Source organism: Balaenoptera ricei, chromosome 8 (genome assembly GCF_028023285.1).
Source record: "Balaenoptera ricei isolate mBalRic1 chromosome 8, mBalRic1.hap2, whole genome shotgun sequence".
NCBI classification, from domain to species: Eukaryota; Metazoa; Chordata; class Mammalia; order Artiodactyla; family Balaenopteridae; genus Balaenoptera; species Balaenoptera ricei.
The window spans coordinates 109,181,524-109,196,554 of record NC_082646.1 but is presented as its reverse complement, the minus strand read 5'-3'; the positions used below and the strand labels follow the sequence as shown (position 1 = coordinate 109,196,554).

Here is a 15,031-nt window from a genome sequence, read left to right as displayed (position 1 = left end):
CTCATGATAAATGTTTCAGCTGAAGTATGATTTACGTAAAGTCCACAAATTTTAAGATACAACTCAATCATTTTTGGACAAGATATGCACCTGTGTAACTACCACCCAGCTCAAAACCTAGGACATTTCCAGCCCCCAGAAGTGTCCCCTCCCAAACAATACTTCCCGAAAGGAAACCATGATCCTGATGTCTATCATGGATTCTGTTCTATCATACACTGTTCTAGAACCTCCTATAAATCGGATCAAACGGTGGGTACTCTTTTGTCTGTCTTCTCGCACCCCATGTTATGTCCATGAGATTCCTTCACAGTGCTGTGTGTATTATTCAATTGTGCGAATATACCACAATCTGTTTACACATTCTACTTGCGTTGGACATTTGGGTTGTTTCCTGTTTGGGGCTATTTGCTGGGCATCGTTCATGCACATCTGGTGTGGACATAAGCACTCATTTCTATCAGGTATATATCCAGGAGTGTCATTACTGCTTCCTAAGATACATGTATGCTCGCAATCTGATTGTTTCTCAACACTCTGTTACGAACAATTTCACACCTACAGACAATTTGAAAGAATTGTTCAGTGAATCCCACATTTGCTCCACCTGGATGCCACAATTCACATTTTCCTATAATTGCCTGATCATATCTCTAGCCATCTGTCCATCCCTCTATCCGTTCATTAATGTCTCTACTTCTGTTGATGCAACAGTATAATTTTAAGGAAAAAAAGAGGCAGGATACAAAATTATCCAAAAGCCATAGACCCAGAGACATTGGGAGGAAACGCAGCAAAGCCCCAGTGGCCACAGAGATCTCTGCTTGTAGGATTTAAACATTTTTCTTTTTAGGATTTCCCAAATTTTCTGCAATAAACTTGTAGTAATTTTTTTGATCAAGAAAAAAATCCATTTTAAATAAAAAAGAGCTTTGTCTTTTATAGGATTGGAATTTCCCTCTTTGGGGAAAGGAAGTAATGGGGAGGGGAGAGGGGATGAGGATGGGGAGAAGGGCGGGGTGGCCGCACCCCCTTCAAACAGAGAAGGAACCCAGGGAGGAACCAGGTGCCACCTGGAGAAAGAAGAGCGGGAGGTTGGGGGTAGAGCATAAATTCGGGGCAAAAGCCCCCGCCTGCCTCTCCATAAGACAGAGGTGTGGCGACTTCCCTGGTGGCGCGGTGGTTAAGAATCCGCCTGCCAATGCAGGAGACACGGGTTCGATCCCTGGTCTGGGAAGACCCCACATGCCGCGGAGCAACTAAGCCCGTGCGCCACAACTACTGAGGCTGCGCTCTAGAGCCCACGCGGTGCAACTACTGAGCGTGCGTGTTGCAACTACTGAAGCCTGCGCGCCTAGAGCCTGTGCTCCGCAACAAGAGAAGCCACCACAATGAGAAGCCCGCACGCAGCAATGAAGAGTAGCCCCCGTTCACTGCAACTAGAGAAAGCACGGGTACAGCAATGAAGACCCAATGCAGCTAAAAAAAAAAAAAAAAAAAAAAAGACAGAGGTGTGGTTACCAGGGACTCCCAGGGGCAGAAAGAATGGTACCCAAGCTGATGACGCTGCCCCAGAGGGATCCAGGCAGTTGGTGGTTTCTGAGTCCAGCAGGCGCTTTCAGAATGTGGGGATCAGAGCTCAGTCCTGGACATGTGGCTTGAGATCCCTGGAAGAAGAAAAGGGGGGAGAGACTAAAGGAAATAGAACGAAGGCAAACTGCCCCCCCCCACAAGCCTCCTGACCCTGAGAGGTATGAGCGAAGGGCTTTGGGGACTCTACCCCAAGCTGGAGGTGACCAATAATAGCGGGGAGAATCTCATCACAAGCAGCGTCTAAGATGAAATTTGGGAGAAGGCAATGGAGGAAGAGACTGGGTACTGTGTTATGCTTGTTATACTTTTCTACGAAAAGCTTTAACAGATATGAAATGGCCAATGAGTTCATGAAAAGATGCTTAACATCACTAATCATTAGGGAGATGCAGATCAAAACTACCAGGAGAGGGAATTCCCTGGTGGTCCAGTGGTTAGGACTCCGGGCTTTCACTGCCGAGCGCACAGGTTCAATCCCTGCTCAGGGAATTAAGATCCCACAAACTGCACGGCGTGGCCAAAAAAAACTACCAGGAGATACCACTTCACACCCATTAGGATGCCTATTGTAAAAAAGGAAACAAAACAGAAAAGAATAAGTGTTGGTGAAGAAGTGGAGAAAGCAGAACCCTTGTGCAAAGAGGGAATTTGACATGGTACAGCCGCTGAGGAAAACAGTGCGTGGACCTAGAAAAATGGTACAGATGAACTGGTGTGCAGGGCAGAAATAGAGACACAGATGTAGAGAACAAACATATGGACACCAAGGGGGGAAAGTGGCGGGGTGGTGGTGGTGGTGTGATGAATTGGGAGATTGGGATTGACATGTATACACTCATATGTATAAAACAGATAACTAATAAGAACCTGCTGTTTAAAAAAATAAATAAAATAAAATTCAAAAATTAGAAAACAGTGTGTGCTTCCTCAAAAAACTAAACATAGAATTACCATTTGATCCACTAGTTCCACTTTGCAGTACATCCCCCAAAGAATTGAAAGTAGGGACTTGAACAGATATTTGGGCACCAGTGTTCCCGGAGCATTATTCACAATAGCTAAAAGGTGGTAACAACCAGTGTCCGTCAACAGATGAATGAATTTTTAAAACGTGGTCTAACCGGGACTTCCCTGGTGGGTAGGACTCTGCGCTCCCAATGCAGGGGACCCGGGTTCGATCCCTGGCAGGTAACTAGATCCCGCATGCATGCTGCAACTAAGAGCCCACATGCCACGACGAAGACCTGGTGCAGCCAAAATAAATAAATATTAAACAACAACACATGGTCTATCCATACAACGGAATATTTTTCGGTCTAAAAAGGATAAAATTCTGACATATGTTATGACATGGATGAACCTCAGAGACACTGTGCTGAATAAAATAGGCCAGACATGAAAGGACACATATTGCATAGTTCCACTTATATGAGGTCCCTAGAATAGACAAATTCATTGAGACAGACAGTAGAATGGTGCTTTCCAGGGGCCAGATGGGGGAAGGAACAGGGAGTTGTTGTTTAATGGGTACAGAGTTTCAGTTCTGCAGGATGAAAAGAGTTCCAGAAATTGGTTGCACAACAATATGAATTTACTTAACCCTACTGAACTGTGCACTTAAAAATGTTTAAGATGGCAAAGTTGGTCGTCTCAGACTAGAAAGACCAACTTCCTAGGATAGGCAGTAGGACAGTGTGAGGACCCCACTGGGCCCATGGTCATGAATTGAAAGGAAAACCAGTTGAGCCAGTCACGGGATGTTCCTCTGGAATATTCAGCCTTTTCAGGGGCAGTTGAGAAGGGCAGGTGGAGAGGAGCCAGTTGGGTTTGCCTAAGGTGGGGGTTTGCCAGGTGGATGTAAGAGAGGAAGAGAGTGATGTGTTAGGATAGGCCAGCTGCTAAAACAAAGAGCCCTCAAATCACCCTGGCTAAATAGCACAAAGCTTTGCTTCTGGCTCACATAAAATCCTTTTTTGTTCTTGGTCAGGCGTCTCTCCTCCACACGGTCACTCTGGGATCCAGTTTCCCTCCTTCTTTCAATGCTGTTGTTTTCACTCTCAGCTCCCTAGGTCTGAGAGTGGGAAAGAAGGTGTGAGGAAGGCATATCAAATATTTAACCTCCTTGGCCCTGAAGGGACACGTTTGACCTCTGTGTGTGTCTTAGTCCATTCATGTGGTGGGCAGGCAGCCTTCCTTCCATGTGGAGATTCAGGGAACCAGGTACTTTCCAACGAGAGCCACTGCCTTGGCTTTCCTCCCTTGGAACCAGGGAAGCAGGAGGGCAAAGAGGCTCTCCCAGGAGGGAGAAGTGACCCACACAAGGAGTCACGTGGTCCTAGTCCATTGCAAGGGGGTGGGGGACCGGGAAATGTGGTCTTGCCATGTTCCCAGGAAGGAGAAGGGCGCCTGTGTAGAGGAAGTACTCATGGAGTCTCTGCCAGGAGGGGCAGGAGTGTTTATGAGGGCGTGGAATCTACACTGGGGGTGGGGAGAAGGGAAGGCTGGAGGGGAGAAAGTGGTAATTACAGCTTGCACGGAGGGTTAAAAAGGGTCAGAAATGGTAGCCAGGTAAGGTCCCAGTAGAGCGCCCTAAGCTCAGACGATAGGAGCTGGCGGACCCAAAGTAGGATGCTGGAAATGCGTTTCAGGACTGGGCTGTTTCTGGTGGTGAGGCAGTGCAGGGCCATGTGTACGGGTCAGTGCGGGTGGACGGGTGGATGAGAGGCCAGGAGACCAGGAGCACAGCATTCTTTCTCTTTTCACCCTCCAGCTGTGGGTCAGGCTCTGTTGGAAGCTCTTTGTAACTGTTCGCTCATTTAATCCTCTAACAACCATATGAGGTAGTGACTCAAATTGTTCCCACTACCTAGGGAATCCCAGCCCATTCATTCACGGCGCACCCACGATGCGCAGCCACTGAAGGGGGAAGATGGACCGAGGGGTCGGTAGACGCAGCGGCCAGCCCAGGAGAGGGTGAGGAGTCTCACGGCAGGAGGGCCAGGGGCGTGGGGCTTTGGGGGAGGGCTGCGTGGGTCCTTGGCCTCAGTCTGGAGGCCTGGCTTCCTGGGAGGATCTGCTGACCCATCGCTGCTACCAGGATCACTCGTGCCTTCGGGGAACCAGAACCTTTGTTCTGTCCCAAGTCTCGAGCTGCTCTTGGCCCAAGAGCCCTCCCCCGCACCCTCCCCCCGGCCAGCCTGGCGCCACAGCTTCGGGCGGTGCCTTGTTGTTATCGTGGTAATAAAAGCTCTAATTGCAAAAGCAGCTTCATCAAGCCTGTCGGAGGAAACCAGAAAAGGCTTTAGCTCTCCTAACCGAACACCGGAGCAGCTCCCACCGGGTCCCAAGCGCGGGGAAGGGGCTTGTAGAGCAGGGAGGCCTGGCGGTCCAGCTGGGACGCCCCCCTGAGACCTTGCCGCAGAGGCACGTCTGGGGCGCCCCCAGCCGCCCCCCACCTGACCCTCGGCGCAGCGTCTTCTCACCGACAGCAGAGGGGCGCAGGAATCCCAACCGGCCGGATTCCTTTCCCCAGGAGCAACCCCTGGCCTTGGAATTTGGCCTGGCAGCTGGGCTGGGAGTGGTGGGTACGCCCACTGCTTCCCAGAACCCGGTGGATTCCAAAGCCATCTTCCCCCCTTCTTCATTCCCGTGTCCCCCTCCCTGACACCAACCGTCCCTCTGCCCTGTTAGATGGCCTCCTGAGAAGCTCTGGTACTGGCCAAGGTCACACAGAGGGTTGCCAGGGGGGCCCCACCTGTGGGAGTTTTCTTCAGGCCGGGGTGGGAGTTGGGGGCTGCCAGCTCCCTTGCTTCCAAGCTGGTCACTAAGGAGGGGGTTGGGGATAGAGCTCGGGGCGTCCAGGCGAGGGTGTCTCCTCTGAGGAGGAAGGGGCCAGATCCTGAGCTTGGAGAATGCGGAGTGGGGATGGCCTGGCGCCGGCCATGGCACCCTGGGTAAGCAAGCAGAACCACTGCCTCCCTCCTGTGCCCCTGGGGCTCAGCTTACACATCTGCTCATGGGGCCCTTGGGCCCTGCTGGTCTTTCTCCACAGAGAGGAGAGTCATCCCAAGGCCACCTGACACAAGTCCAGCCTGCAGGGCCCAGGGCTGACCAAGGAGAAAGTAGTCCAGTGGGGTGCAGTTCCTGAACCAAGGTTTCCCAACTGCTAGCCCAGGAGTCTGGTCCCCACAGTGTGACTTCCATCGTAACAGGGATCTTTTAAAAACTGCATTTATTTTTATTTTAAAATTTATTTATTTATTTATTTATTTTTGGCTGTGTTGGGTCTTCGTTGCTGCGCGCGGGCTTTCTCTAGTTGCGGCAAGTGGGGGGCTACTCTTCGTTGCGGTGCGCAGGCTTCTCATTACGGTGGCTTCTCTTGCTGCGGAGCACGGGCTCTAGGCGTGTGGGCTTCAGTAGTTGTGGCACGTGGGCTCAGTAGTTGTGGCTCTTGGGCTTATTTGCTACACGGCATGTGGGATCTTCCCAGACCAGGGCTCGAACCCGTGACCCCTGCCTTGGCAGGTGGATTCTTAACCACTGTGCCACCAGGGAAGCCCAAAACTGCATTTATTGTGTTATAAAAAAGTAAGGCAGGGACTACCCTGGTGGCACAGTGGTTAAGAATCCGCCTGCCAGTGCAGGAGACACAGGTTCGAGCCCTGGTCCGGGAGGATCCCACATGCCGCGGAGCAACTAAGCCCTTGTGCCGCAACTACTGAGCCTGAGCTCCAGAGCCCGTGAGCCACAACTACTGAGCCCACGAGCCACAACTACTGAAGCCCGCGCGCCTAGAACCCATGCTCCGCAACAAGAGAAGCCACCGCAATGAGAAGCCCGCGCGCCGCAACGAAGAGTAGCCCCCACTCACTGCAACTAGAGAAAGCTCGCATGCAGCAACGGAGACCCAATGCAACCAAAAATAAATGAATAAATAAATAAAATAAAAGCATGTAGGGCACAAAACCACGGGACAGGTTTTCACCAAAATTGGAAGGTGACTTGGGAAGGCTCTGCTGTGGGGACACAGGAAGTGCACTCAGGGCTGCCCCGGGGATCACTGCAGGACAGTGATGGAGAGCCGTTATCAGGGTCTACCACTGGGGCCCCAGGAGGGCCTCCTGTGCCCTAGGGCCTCAGATTTAGATTTCTGGTGTCATTTCTAAATAAGGATAATCAGAGAGACACGGTCAGGCTTGAAAACGTTCTTCACACCGTACCACTTCAGTGCTCCAAAAACCATAATTATTTTTGATTAATCCTGTTAGCTTGTGAACAGTAAAATTATCTTGTATAGGACCCTTTGCCTGTGTGTTAAAAGCATTGATTCATTCAAATTCAATGTTTCAAATATGCCCCAGTTTTGATAATTATGTTGAGGTACCAGCATGCCTTGGAAATATTTCAGGTTGGGTTCCAGACCACCTCAATAAAGCGAGTATCGCAACAAAGCAAGTCACGTGAAATTTTCGGTTTCCTAGTGCATATAAAAGTTATATTTACAGTATACTGTAGTCTATTAAGTGTGCAGTAGCATTACGTCTAAAAAAACAGTGTACACCCTGTCAACTGAAAAAAAACGCACAGCTTTAAAGTTGAGAATTACGTTTTATTGGGAGGACATTCTGACAGCTCGGAGGAATTGCTCCAAAGAGGTAAGGGAGGAACCAGGATATATAGGGATTTTTGCAACAAAAACCAGGTAGTCAGAACATTAAAGGATTACTGTTAAATAAAGAAAATCAGACATCTCGAGTTAATGAATTTAGCGCTTTTCTGTGTATGGGAAGATGCAAGAGTCTGGGCTCACTGAAGTAATTTCTTTGATATGCACCTTAACTCTCTAGGGCCAGCATCCTATTCTTTCCCATCCTGAGTCCCCTCAGAGTGCACTGTTGAGTACAGCTGCAATGGCTGATGCCACAACATCCTTTGTTCACTAATATGGCAGGTGACATTCTTCGTCCACATACTTTTAAAAATACTTTATTGCTAAAAAATGCTAACCATCATCTGAGCCTTCTCTGAGCGGTAATCTTTTTGCAATATGTCAACTGAAAAAATGCACAACCTAGGGGCTTCACTGGTGGCGCAGTGGTTGAGAGTCCGCCTGCCAATGCAGGGGACATGGGTTCGAGCCCTGGACTGGGAGGATCCCACATGCCGCGGAGCAGCTGGGCCCGTGAGCCACAATTACTGAGCCTGCGCGTCTGGAGCCTGTGCTCCGCAACAAGAGAGGCTGCGATAGTGAGAGGCCCGTGCACCGCGATGAAGAGTGGCCCCCGCTCGCCACAACTGGAGAGGGCCCTCGCACAGAGACGAAGACCCAACACAGTCAAAAATTAATTAATTAATTAATTATTTAATTATTTTTAAAAAATGCACAACCTAAAAACTGAGTTATGTTTCATTTGGGGACCTTCCTGAGGACTACAGTCTGGGAAACAGCCTCTCAGATAGCTCTGAGGAAACATTCCAAAGAGGTAAGGAAGGAGCCGGGATATATAGGATTTTTTTTTGGAAAACAAACAAACAAATTTATAGTCAAATATCAAAAGATTACTGCTAATCACAAAAACCAGACATCTCAAGTTAATGATTTTAGTGTTTTTCTCTGTGTGGGAAGATGCAAGAGTCTGGGCTTGTTGAAATTATTCCTTTGACAGGCATCTTAGCTATCTAAGGCCAGTATCGTGTTATTCTCCATCCTGAATTCCCCTCATGGTGCGATGCAGGGGGATGGCTGCAGTGGTTGATGGCTTGATGGCCACAACATTTGTTTTTTACTGAAATAGCGGGCAATATTTTTTGTCCACAAAAACATCAAAGATCACTGATCACAGATCACAGTGGCAAATATAATAATAAAAGTTTGAAGTATTGCCAAAATTACCAAAACATGACACAGATATGAAGTGAACAAATGCTGTTGGAAAAATGCTACCAATAGACTTGCTCCATGCAGGGTTGCCACAAACCTTCAATTTGGAAAAAATGTATTTGTGAGGAGCAATAAAACAAGTTATGCCTGCATTTCTTCATTTTTGAAAGTGCTAGGAGCCTCAAAGAATGGAAAAGTCCCCAGGCCCTGGTAGACTTCTGGGAGGCCCTGCATTGCTATAGTTCCTGCAGGCTTTGCTTCCCTCATGGTACTTGGGATGAGTTGCTGCAGGGCCACTCTTACTAACAACAGATGATGGCTGCTCTCTGCCAGTCTCTGGGAATCCAGAGAACAATCAGTAGAAGGGCACAGCTACCCTTTGTGTGGCCTTGACTTTGAGTCCAGCCCTTTCCCTGCTGGCTTCCATGACTCCCCCCAACAAACCTGTAGGGTAGGAACAATTATCTCTATCTGGTATAGAGGGGTAGGTAACTTGTCCTAGGTCACACAGTTGGTGGAGGCAAAAGCTCCAAAGACAGGTTTTTACCTCTAATGCTATACTCAGGATACCTGCATATGGGGGATGGGGCGAGGGCCTGTCCCAACCACCGGACGCATGGGCATACAAGTCACCTGCTTTCATTAAACTCTCTGGGCCCTAGGTCCTACCTGTGGCCTTGAAGCATTGAGGCTAGGTGTACGGTAGGATGCCTCTGAGAAAGGCTGAGACCTCTGGAAGCTGCTGGCCTGCCAAGTCTCTAGCTGACAGAGCTTCCTGGGCTGGGGCCAAACCCAGGCACTGAGTGAAGGGGCCCAGTTCCATGTCACACTGCTGGCAGGGCTGTAACCCAATCTTTTTTTTTTTCTTAATTTATTTGTTTTATACAGCAGGTTCTTATTAGTTATCTATTTTAATTAATTTTTTAAAAAATTTATTTATTTATTTATTTTTGGCTGTGTTGGGTCTTCGTTTCTGTGCGAGGGCTTTCTCTAGTTGCGGCGAGCGGGGGCCACTCTTCATCGCGGTGCGCGGGCCTCTCACTATCGCGGCCTCTCTTGTTGCAGAGCACAGGCTCCAGACGCGCAGGCTCAGTAGTCGTGGCTCACAGGCCCAGCTGCTCCGCGGCATGTGGGATCCTCCCAGACCAGGCCTCGAACCCGTGTCCCCTGCATTGGCAGGTGGATTCTCAACCACTGCGTCACCAGGGAAGCCCTATTTTATACATATTAGTATATATATGTCAATCTCAATCTCCCAATTCACCCCCCCCCCTTGGTGTCCATACGTTTGTTCTCTACATCTGTGTTTCTGTTTTGTAACCCAATCTTGAGCAGGTAGGATTTCAGTCCATTTATCTCTCTGCGCTCACATTAATATTTTAAGGCTCAGAGCTGAAGTTGGGGTGCTGGGTCTTGAGTGTAGCCTGGGAGGGGGTGGTGAGCACAGCCCAGACAGGGCTGTCCTTCTCCAGCCCTCTAGGGAACTCCCACTGTGCCAAGTGCCTAGGACTTTCTGGGTCAAAGGTGCTTTTGGTGCAGAAGGATGGGGTTCTCCTACATTCAGAGGGTGGAGTCCTGGGTGGGTCCTGGGTCCTGTCCTTACCAGCTGCCTGCCTTGGACAAATGGTTTTACCTCCTGGTAAACCATTCTCACCTGAGAGATGAAGTGCTAATTACACTTACCACACTGCTGGCAGTGAAAGTTCAAAGATGCTGGATACAAGTAAGGGGCTTGCACAGGGCCCGCTCCTACCAAGTGCTTGACAAGTGGCCCCTCTCTTTTGAGAGGAGGTAGACTCACAAAACCTTTCCTAGGAACAGGCCTTGCCGCTGGAGCTGGTGGCAGGGCTGGGGCCCCTGGGTGGATCCCGTTGTTCCTTGGGGCAGGCCCCTGGCCTGTGCAGTGGCCCTGGTGACTCCTCTGCCAGGTTCCTCAGGCCAGACCAGAGGAACCAGTCTGCAGGAATGCCAGAGACTGGACAGGGACCTCCTAATCTGCCCCCTCTAATCTGTCCAAGGCACATCACCCACACCGTGTGTCTGCTCTCAGAATTCAGCATCAAGGAGCTTTTGGAAAATTTTTTCCGATGTCCTAGAAGAAAAGATTTTACACTTGGAACACACTCTCTCCAGCACCAGTGGCTGCCACAGCAAATTCCTCTCCAAGCTTTGTCCACCTGTGCACAAATGATCACATTCTGGTCATCAGAATGTACATTCCAGTTTGCATTCTTTTCTTATACGACGTCGTCTTCCGAGGCTGAGTTGCTACAAGTGTGTGCATTATTCATTGCCGAATGCCAGCTGCTGGCCGAGAAGCCACGCCATGCAGCACGCTGCACGTAACAACAATATGGGGCGGGGGGTTCCTGCTCGCCGCACACTTCCTGTACATCCTCTCGCTCATCCCTCACAACAACCCTGTGCCCTGCGGATTATAACCCCCAGGTTACAGCTGAGGAAACTGAGGCTCAACCCAAAGTCATACAGTTAGGAAGTGCTGAGCCAGAACTTCATTTGTTCAGCAAATACTTCCGAGGGCCTACAAACCTCAGGGCCTGCTGGGCACTGTGATGAAGAACAGGACACTTAGGTGCCTGCTCTCCTGGAGGTTCCAGTCTGGTGGGGACACGGACAATACACAATAGAGCAACTAACAAGGGGGAGGGGGGAGGGAGAGGGGGGCGTGGGGTGGGCAGCGTTGCTCGTCCAGATTGGAGCAGGGGCCAGGCAGAGCTGCTTTCCTCACTGCCCAGTACTGCCAAGCCCTCTGGCTGGCACACTGAAGGCACTCGAGAAATGTGCGGAAAATGAACCCTGCTTACCAACTTCACTCCTGTCTGATACACCAACATCTTTTATAGCGCAGTCCAGGGCGTTAGACAAACACTTAGGTTATTTCCAGCTTTCTTCAGTGAGAGAGAACACGGTGATGGGCAGCTTTAAGCACAGGGCTTTTTGCTGCCGATGACTTCTTTTCTTGGGAGGAAGTCTTGAGAATAGGGTTGCTACCTCAAGGGTCATGGGCATATTTATCCTTCTGGATTTCTCCTTTGGGTGGTGACACGCCTGGCACTTTTCCTGAGCACCTACCGTGTGCTGTATACATCATCACAGATGACTCTGGAAAGTTGCTATTATTATGCCCCTTGCAGAGGTAAGCAGACTGAGGCTCCTGAGTGCCCGGTAGAGCTGCCTTCTCAACTAGCTCAAACACCCCTAATGTAAAACCTAATATTTTAGCATTACTATATGCCAAGCTTCCTCAGTCTCTGCTTCGGCGGTGTTGCGTGGAATTGACCACCCCGGTGCTAAGGGTGGGTCCTGACTGGCCAGGCCAAGGCTGGGCCATTGAGAGCTAAGTCCAGGCCTTTAGTTTGACTGTAGGAGAGGGAAGTTTTGTCCATATGGACATGGTGCTCTTCACACAAAGGAGCCGGGACACCTGCCTTGCTCCTCACCTTGGCCAAGGGACCTCACCTGAGTTGTTCAGCCTCTGCAGGACTCAGTCTTCATATCCATTTAATGGAAGCAGTAACAGATATAACTTTCCAACACTTTTAATGAGGCAATTTTTTATTCCCACAGGGAACTGCAATCCCACAAAGGGGTCTGTGGGTTCTAGTAGCCTAAACCGGGCTTGAAATGACAGAGGCTCAACCCCTACTTCCTGTGCCCCTTCCTCCTGGACAGGTTTCTGGCGTTCCTCTGAGATTACCAGGCTGCTGTCACAGGACAGTGGGATAAAGGCCTGTCACCTGGGCAGACCATAGACACAGCCCCACCATCTGAGGGCTGGTATTTTTAGACAAAGTCCTTGGCTCTCTTATCTAAATGGCCTGACTGTAGACCTTGATTTCTCAGCTTTTCCAACATCCAATGGGACTCCTCCTCCGCCCCCGCCTCAATGCCGGATGGCTCCCAGCTCCCTCCAGTTCAATGTCCAGGCCCACCTCCACAGCTGCCTTGACAAAAGCCCCCTTTCATCATAATCCTTTTGTTCAATGAGCGCATTTTTCTTGGAGCAAGTTCAGCCAAGTGCACACTGCTAAAAAGAGATGTTTTCTTCCCGAAGACTGTGAAACCCCCACATAGAAGCCTTTTCCTGCATGCCAGGCGCTGAATTTCCTAAGCAGCAAGGGAACCCTCTTGTCCCAGCTCATGCCCGGTAAAAACAGGATCTGTAATTTTAAAATGTATCCATACTCCAATTGCTTTCGGAAAGGACTGGGGCGGCGGGGTGAGAGAGGAGTGAGGGACATGGGGCAGTTAATGGGGTAAATGTGGTAAATGGGAGCAGGGGCCCTTGCCTCCCCTCCGCGGGCAAAGGTGTGTTAGTCACAGTCACGGGGCTGCCTCCAGCGTGGGGGCGGGCGGGGCGGCATCCACAAAGCCAGCAGCCCCGTGGCTCTCACCTTTGGCCAGTACGCAGGGCAGCTGCGGGGATGCCGCCCCGCCCGCCCCGAGCCTCTAGGCCCTGGCATCCTCAGCACCACGGACAGGGAAACTGAGGCTGCAAGAGGCTTCAGAGGGCTCCGCGGCCAGCTGTGCGGCCTTGAACCAGTCGCCTCTTCCCCCTTTCGGGCCTCGGTTTGTGTGACCCGGGGACAATAATTTCTCAGGCTCCAGTTTGGACGGGGCGTGGCCGCGCCTCGCAGGGAGCTGAGCCGGCGCTGGGAAGTGTTATAAAAACACACGTACGGAGCTGCAGAAGGAGGTGCCTCGCCCCAAGGTCATGCGGAAAGAGAAGCCAGCCTCCAGGGACCGGCTTCCTAACTGCCCGCGGCCAGGTCCCGGCCTCTAATGTCCTGCAGGATTCGAGGGGTCAAGCAAAGTTTCAGCCACCAAAGCCAAGTTCTGGCTCCCCCGAGGCTCAAGGGCCGCGCAGCCCCCACCGGCTCTCGGCCACCCCCACCCCCACCCCGCCGCCTCGCTAGCTTTCTCCATTCTCGCAACCCCGGGCACCGGCTCAACGCCCCGCCCCCTCGAGGCCCCGCCTCCCGCGGCCGCAGGAAACGAAACGGGGGGGGGCCTTGTGCTGCCGCAGCCAATGGGGAGGAGGCGTGGCGAGAGCGGAGGCGGTTGTGATGCGCCAGGCCGACGGGCGGCGGCCAATCAGCGGCGAGCGCGAGGGCGGGCTGTGACGCGAACGGCGCTCCTCGTGCGGCGGCGGTATAGGAGCGAGCGCCACAACCAGCAGGACCAGCCGAGCGCCGCCGCCGCCCGCTGCTTGCCGCCTCTACGCCGCCGCCGCCCCGCGCCCGCCCGCCGCGCCCCCAACCGCCGCCGCCCCCGGCCTGCCCGTCAGCGAGCGGGCGAGCGGCCTCCGCGCCCGGCCTCCGTGAGGGGGGCGTCCAGCCGGACCCTGAGCCTCGCCCTCTCGCGTTGCGGCCGACCGCGCCTCCTCGGCCGCCTGCCCGGCATGAAGACCAAGTTCTGCAACGGGGGCGAGGCGGAGCCCTCGCCGCTCGGACTGCTGCTGAGCTGCGGCAGCGGCAGCGGCAGCGCGGCCCCGGCGCCCGGCGTGGGGCAGCAGCGCGACGCCGCCAGTGACCTCGAGCCCAAGCAGCTGGGCGGGCGGCAGCCGCAGCTCGCGCTGCCCCCGCCGCCGCCGCTGCCGCTGTCCCCACCGCCGCCGGCCGACGATCAGCCCGAGCCCAGGACGCGGCGCAGGGCCTATCTGTGGTGCAAGGAGTTCCTGTCCGGCGCCTGGCGGGGCCTTCGCGAGGACCAGTTCCACATCAGTGTCATCAGGTCGGTGTCGGCGGCGCGCCGGGGCGGGCGGGAGAGAGGGTGGGCTGCGCGGACGCGGTCGGGTGACGCTGGCCGGGGGCGGAGCCTGAGGTCGGGGGGCGGGGCCGGGGGCTCTGCGGCCCGCGAAGCCACCTTTCAGGAGCCTTTGTGAAATCCAGGCCAGATCCCGTGAAACGGGCCCCCGAAGACCTTCCAGAAGGCAGGCTGTTGAAAACATACCGCTTTCGTGGGAAAACACGTTTCTTCTAAGGAGAACAGTACTGTTCAATCATAAAGTACATTTTGTCCAGAAGCTTAAACTGTGTCTAGCAAGTCACTTTGGGTTTAGGGCCTTGAATGAAGGAGGGATGTTTTGGCTGGCTTAAAAAAAATCACTTGGTGACTTACTTTTAGTTCCTCAATTCCATGATTAGGTTTTTCCCACTGAAAGAGACATTTGTTAGCGGTGAAGGGGTGACGTTTGTTAGTTCCCCACTAACCGCTCAGACATGTAGGTGTGTGACCAGCCAAAGTTAGGGTGTGTGGCTCCAAAAATGACTAAGAGCAAGGGAGAAAGAATTTCCCCCCCTTTTCTAAGCTTAAGAAAACTAATCGTAAGTTTAAATTACAAAAAAAGTAAGTGTGTACGTATTCAGACTTAACAGCAAAACATAAACTTGGCTTTTGTCCCTCTTGCTCCCATGAGATGATCACTTAACATTTAGTGGGCATCCTTCTATTGAGACCTTTAAAAATGTGTTTTCTTTTTCTGCTAATTTTCTTGTAACTGCTTGACCAGGTTGAGTGCAGTATCTAGAAACTGGC

The 15,031-nt window shown here is 52.0% G+C and overlaps 1 protein-coding gene across 5 annotated transcripts in view; it reads left to right on the top strand.

Annotated features, from left to right (window-relative positions):
* Positions 1–13,654: 13,654 nt before the first annotated feature.
* The window catches only part of CHKA (choline kinase alpha), a 62,708-nt gene continuing 61,331 nt past the window's right edge, over positions 13,655–15,031 (top strand). For 3 of the 5 annotated variants that reach the window (XM_059932238.1, XM_059932239.1, XM_059932242.1), the window contains exon 1: positions 13,743–14,227. In XM_059932238.1, the coding sequence (XP_059788221.1) occupies positions 13,896–14,227 (332 nt within the window). In that variant the 5' untranslated portion in view covers positions 13,743–13,895. Of the gene's footprint in view, positions 14,228–15,031 lie in introns of all 5 variants that reach the window. The other 2 variants (XM_059932241.1, XM_059932240.1) reach the window with 2 other exon arrangements.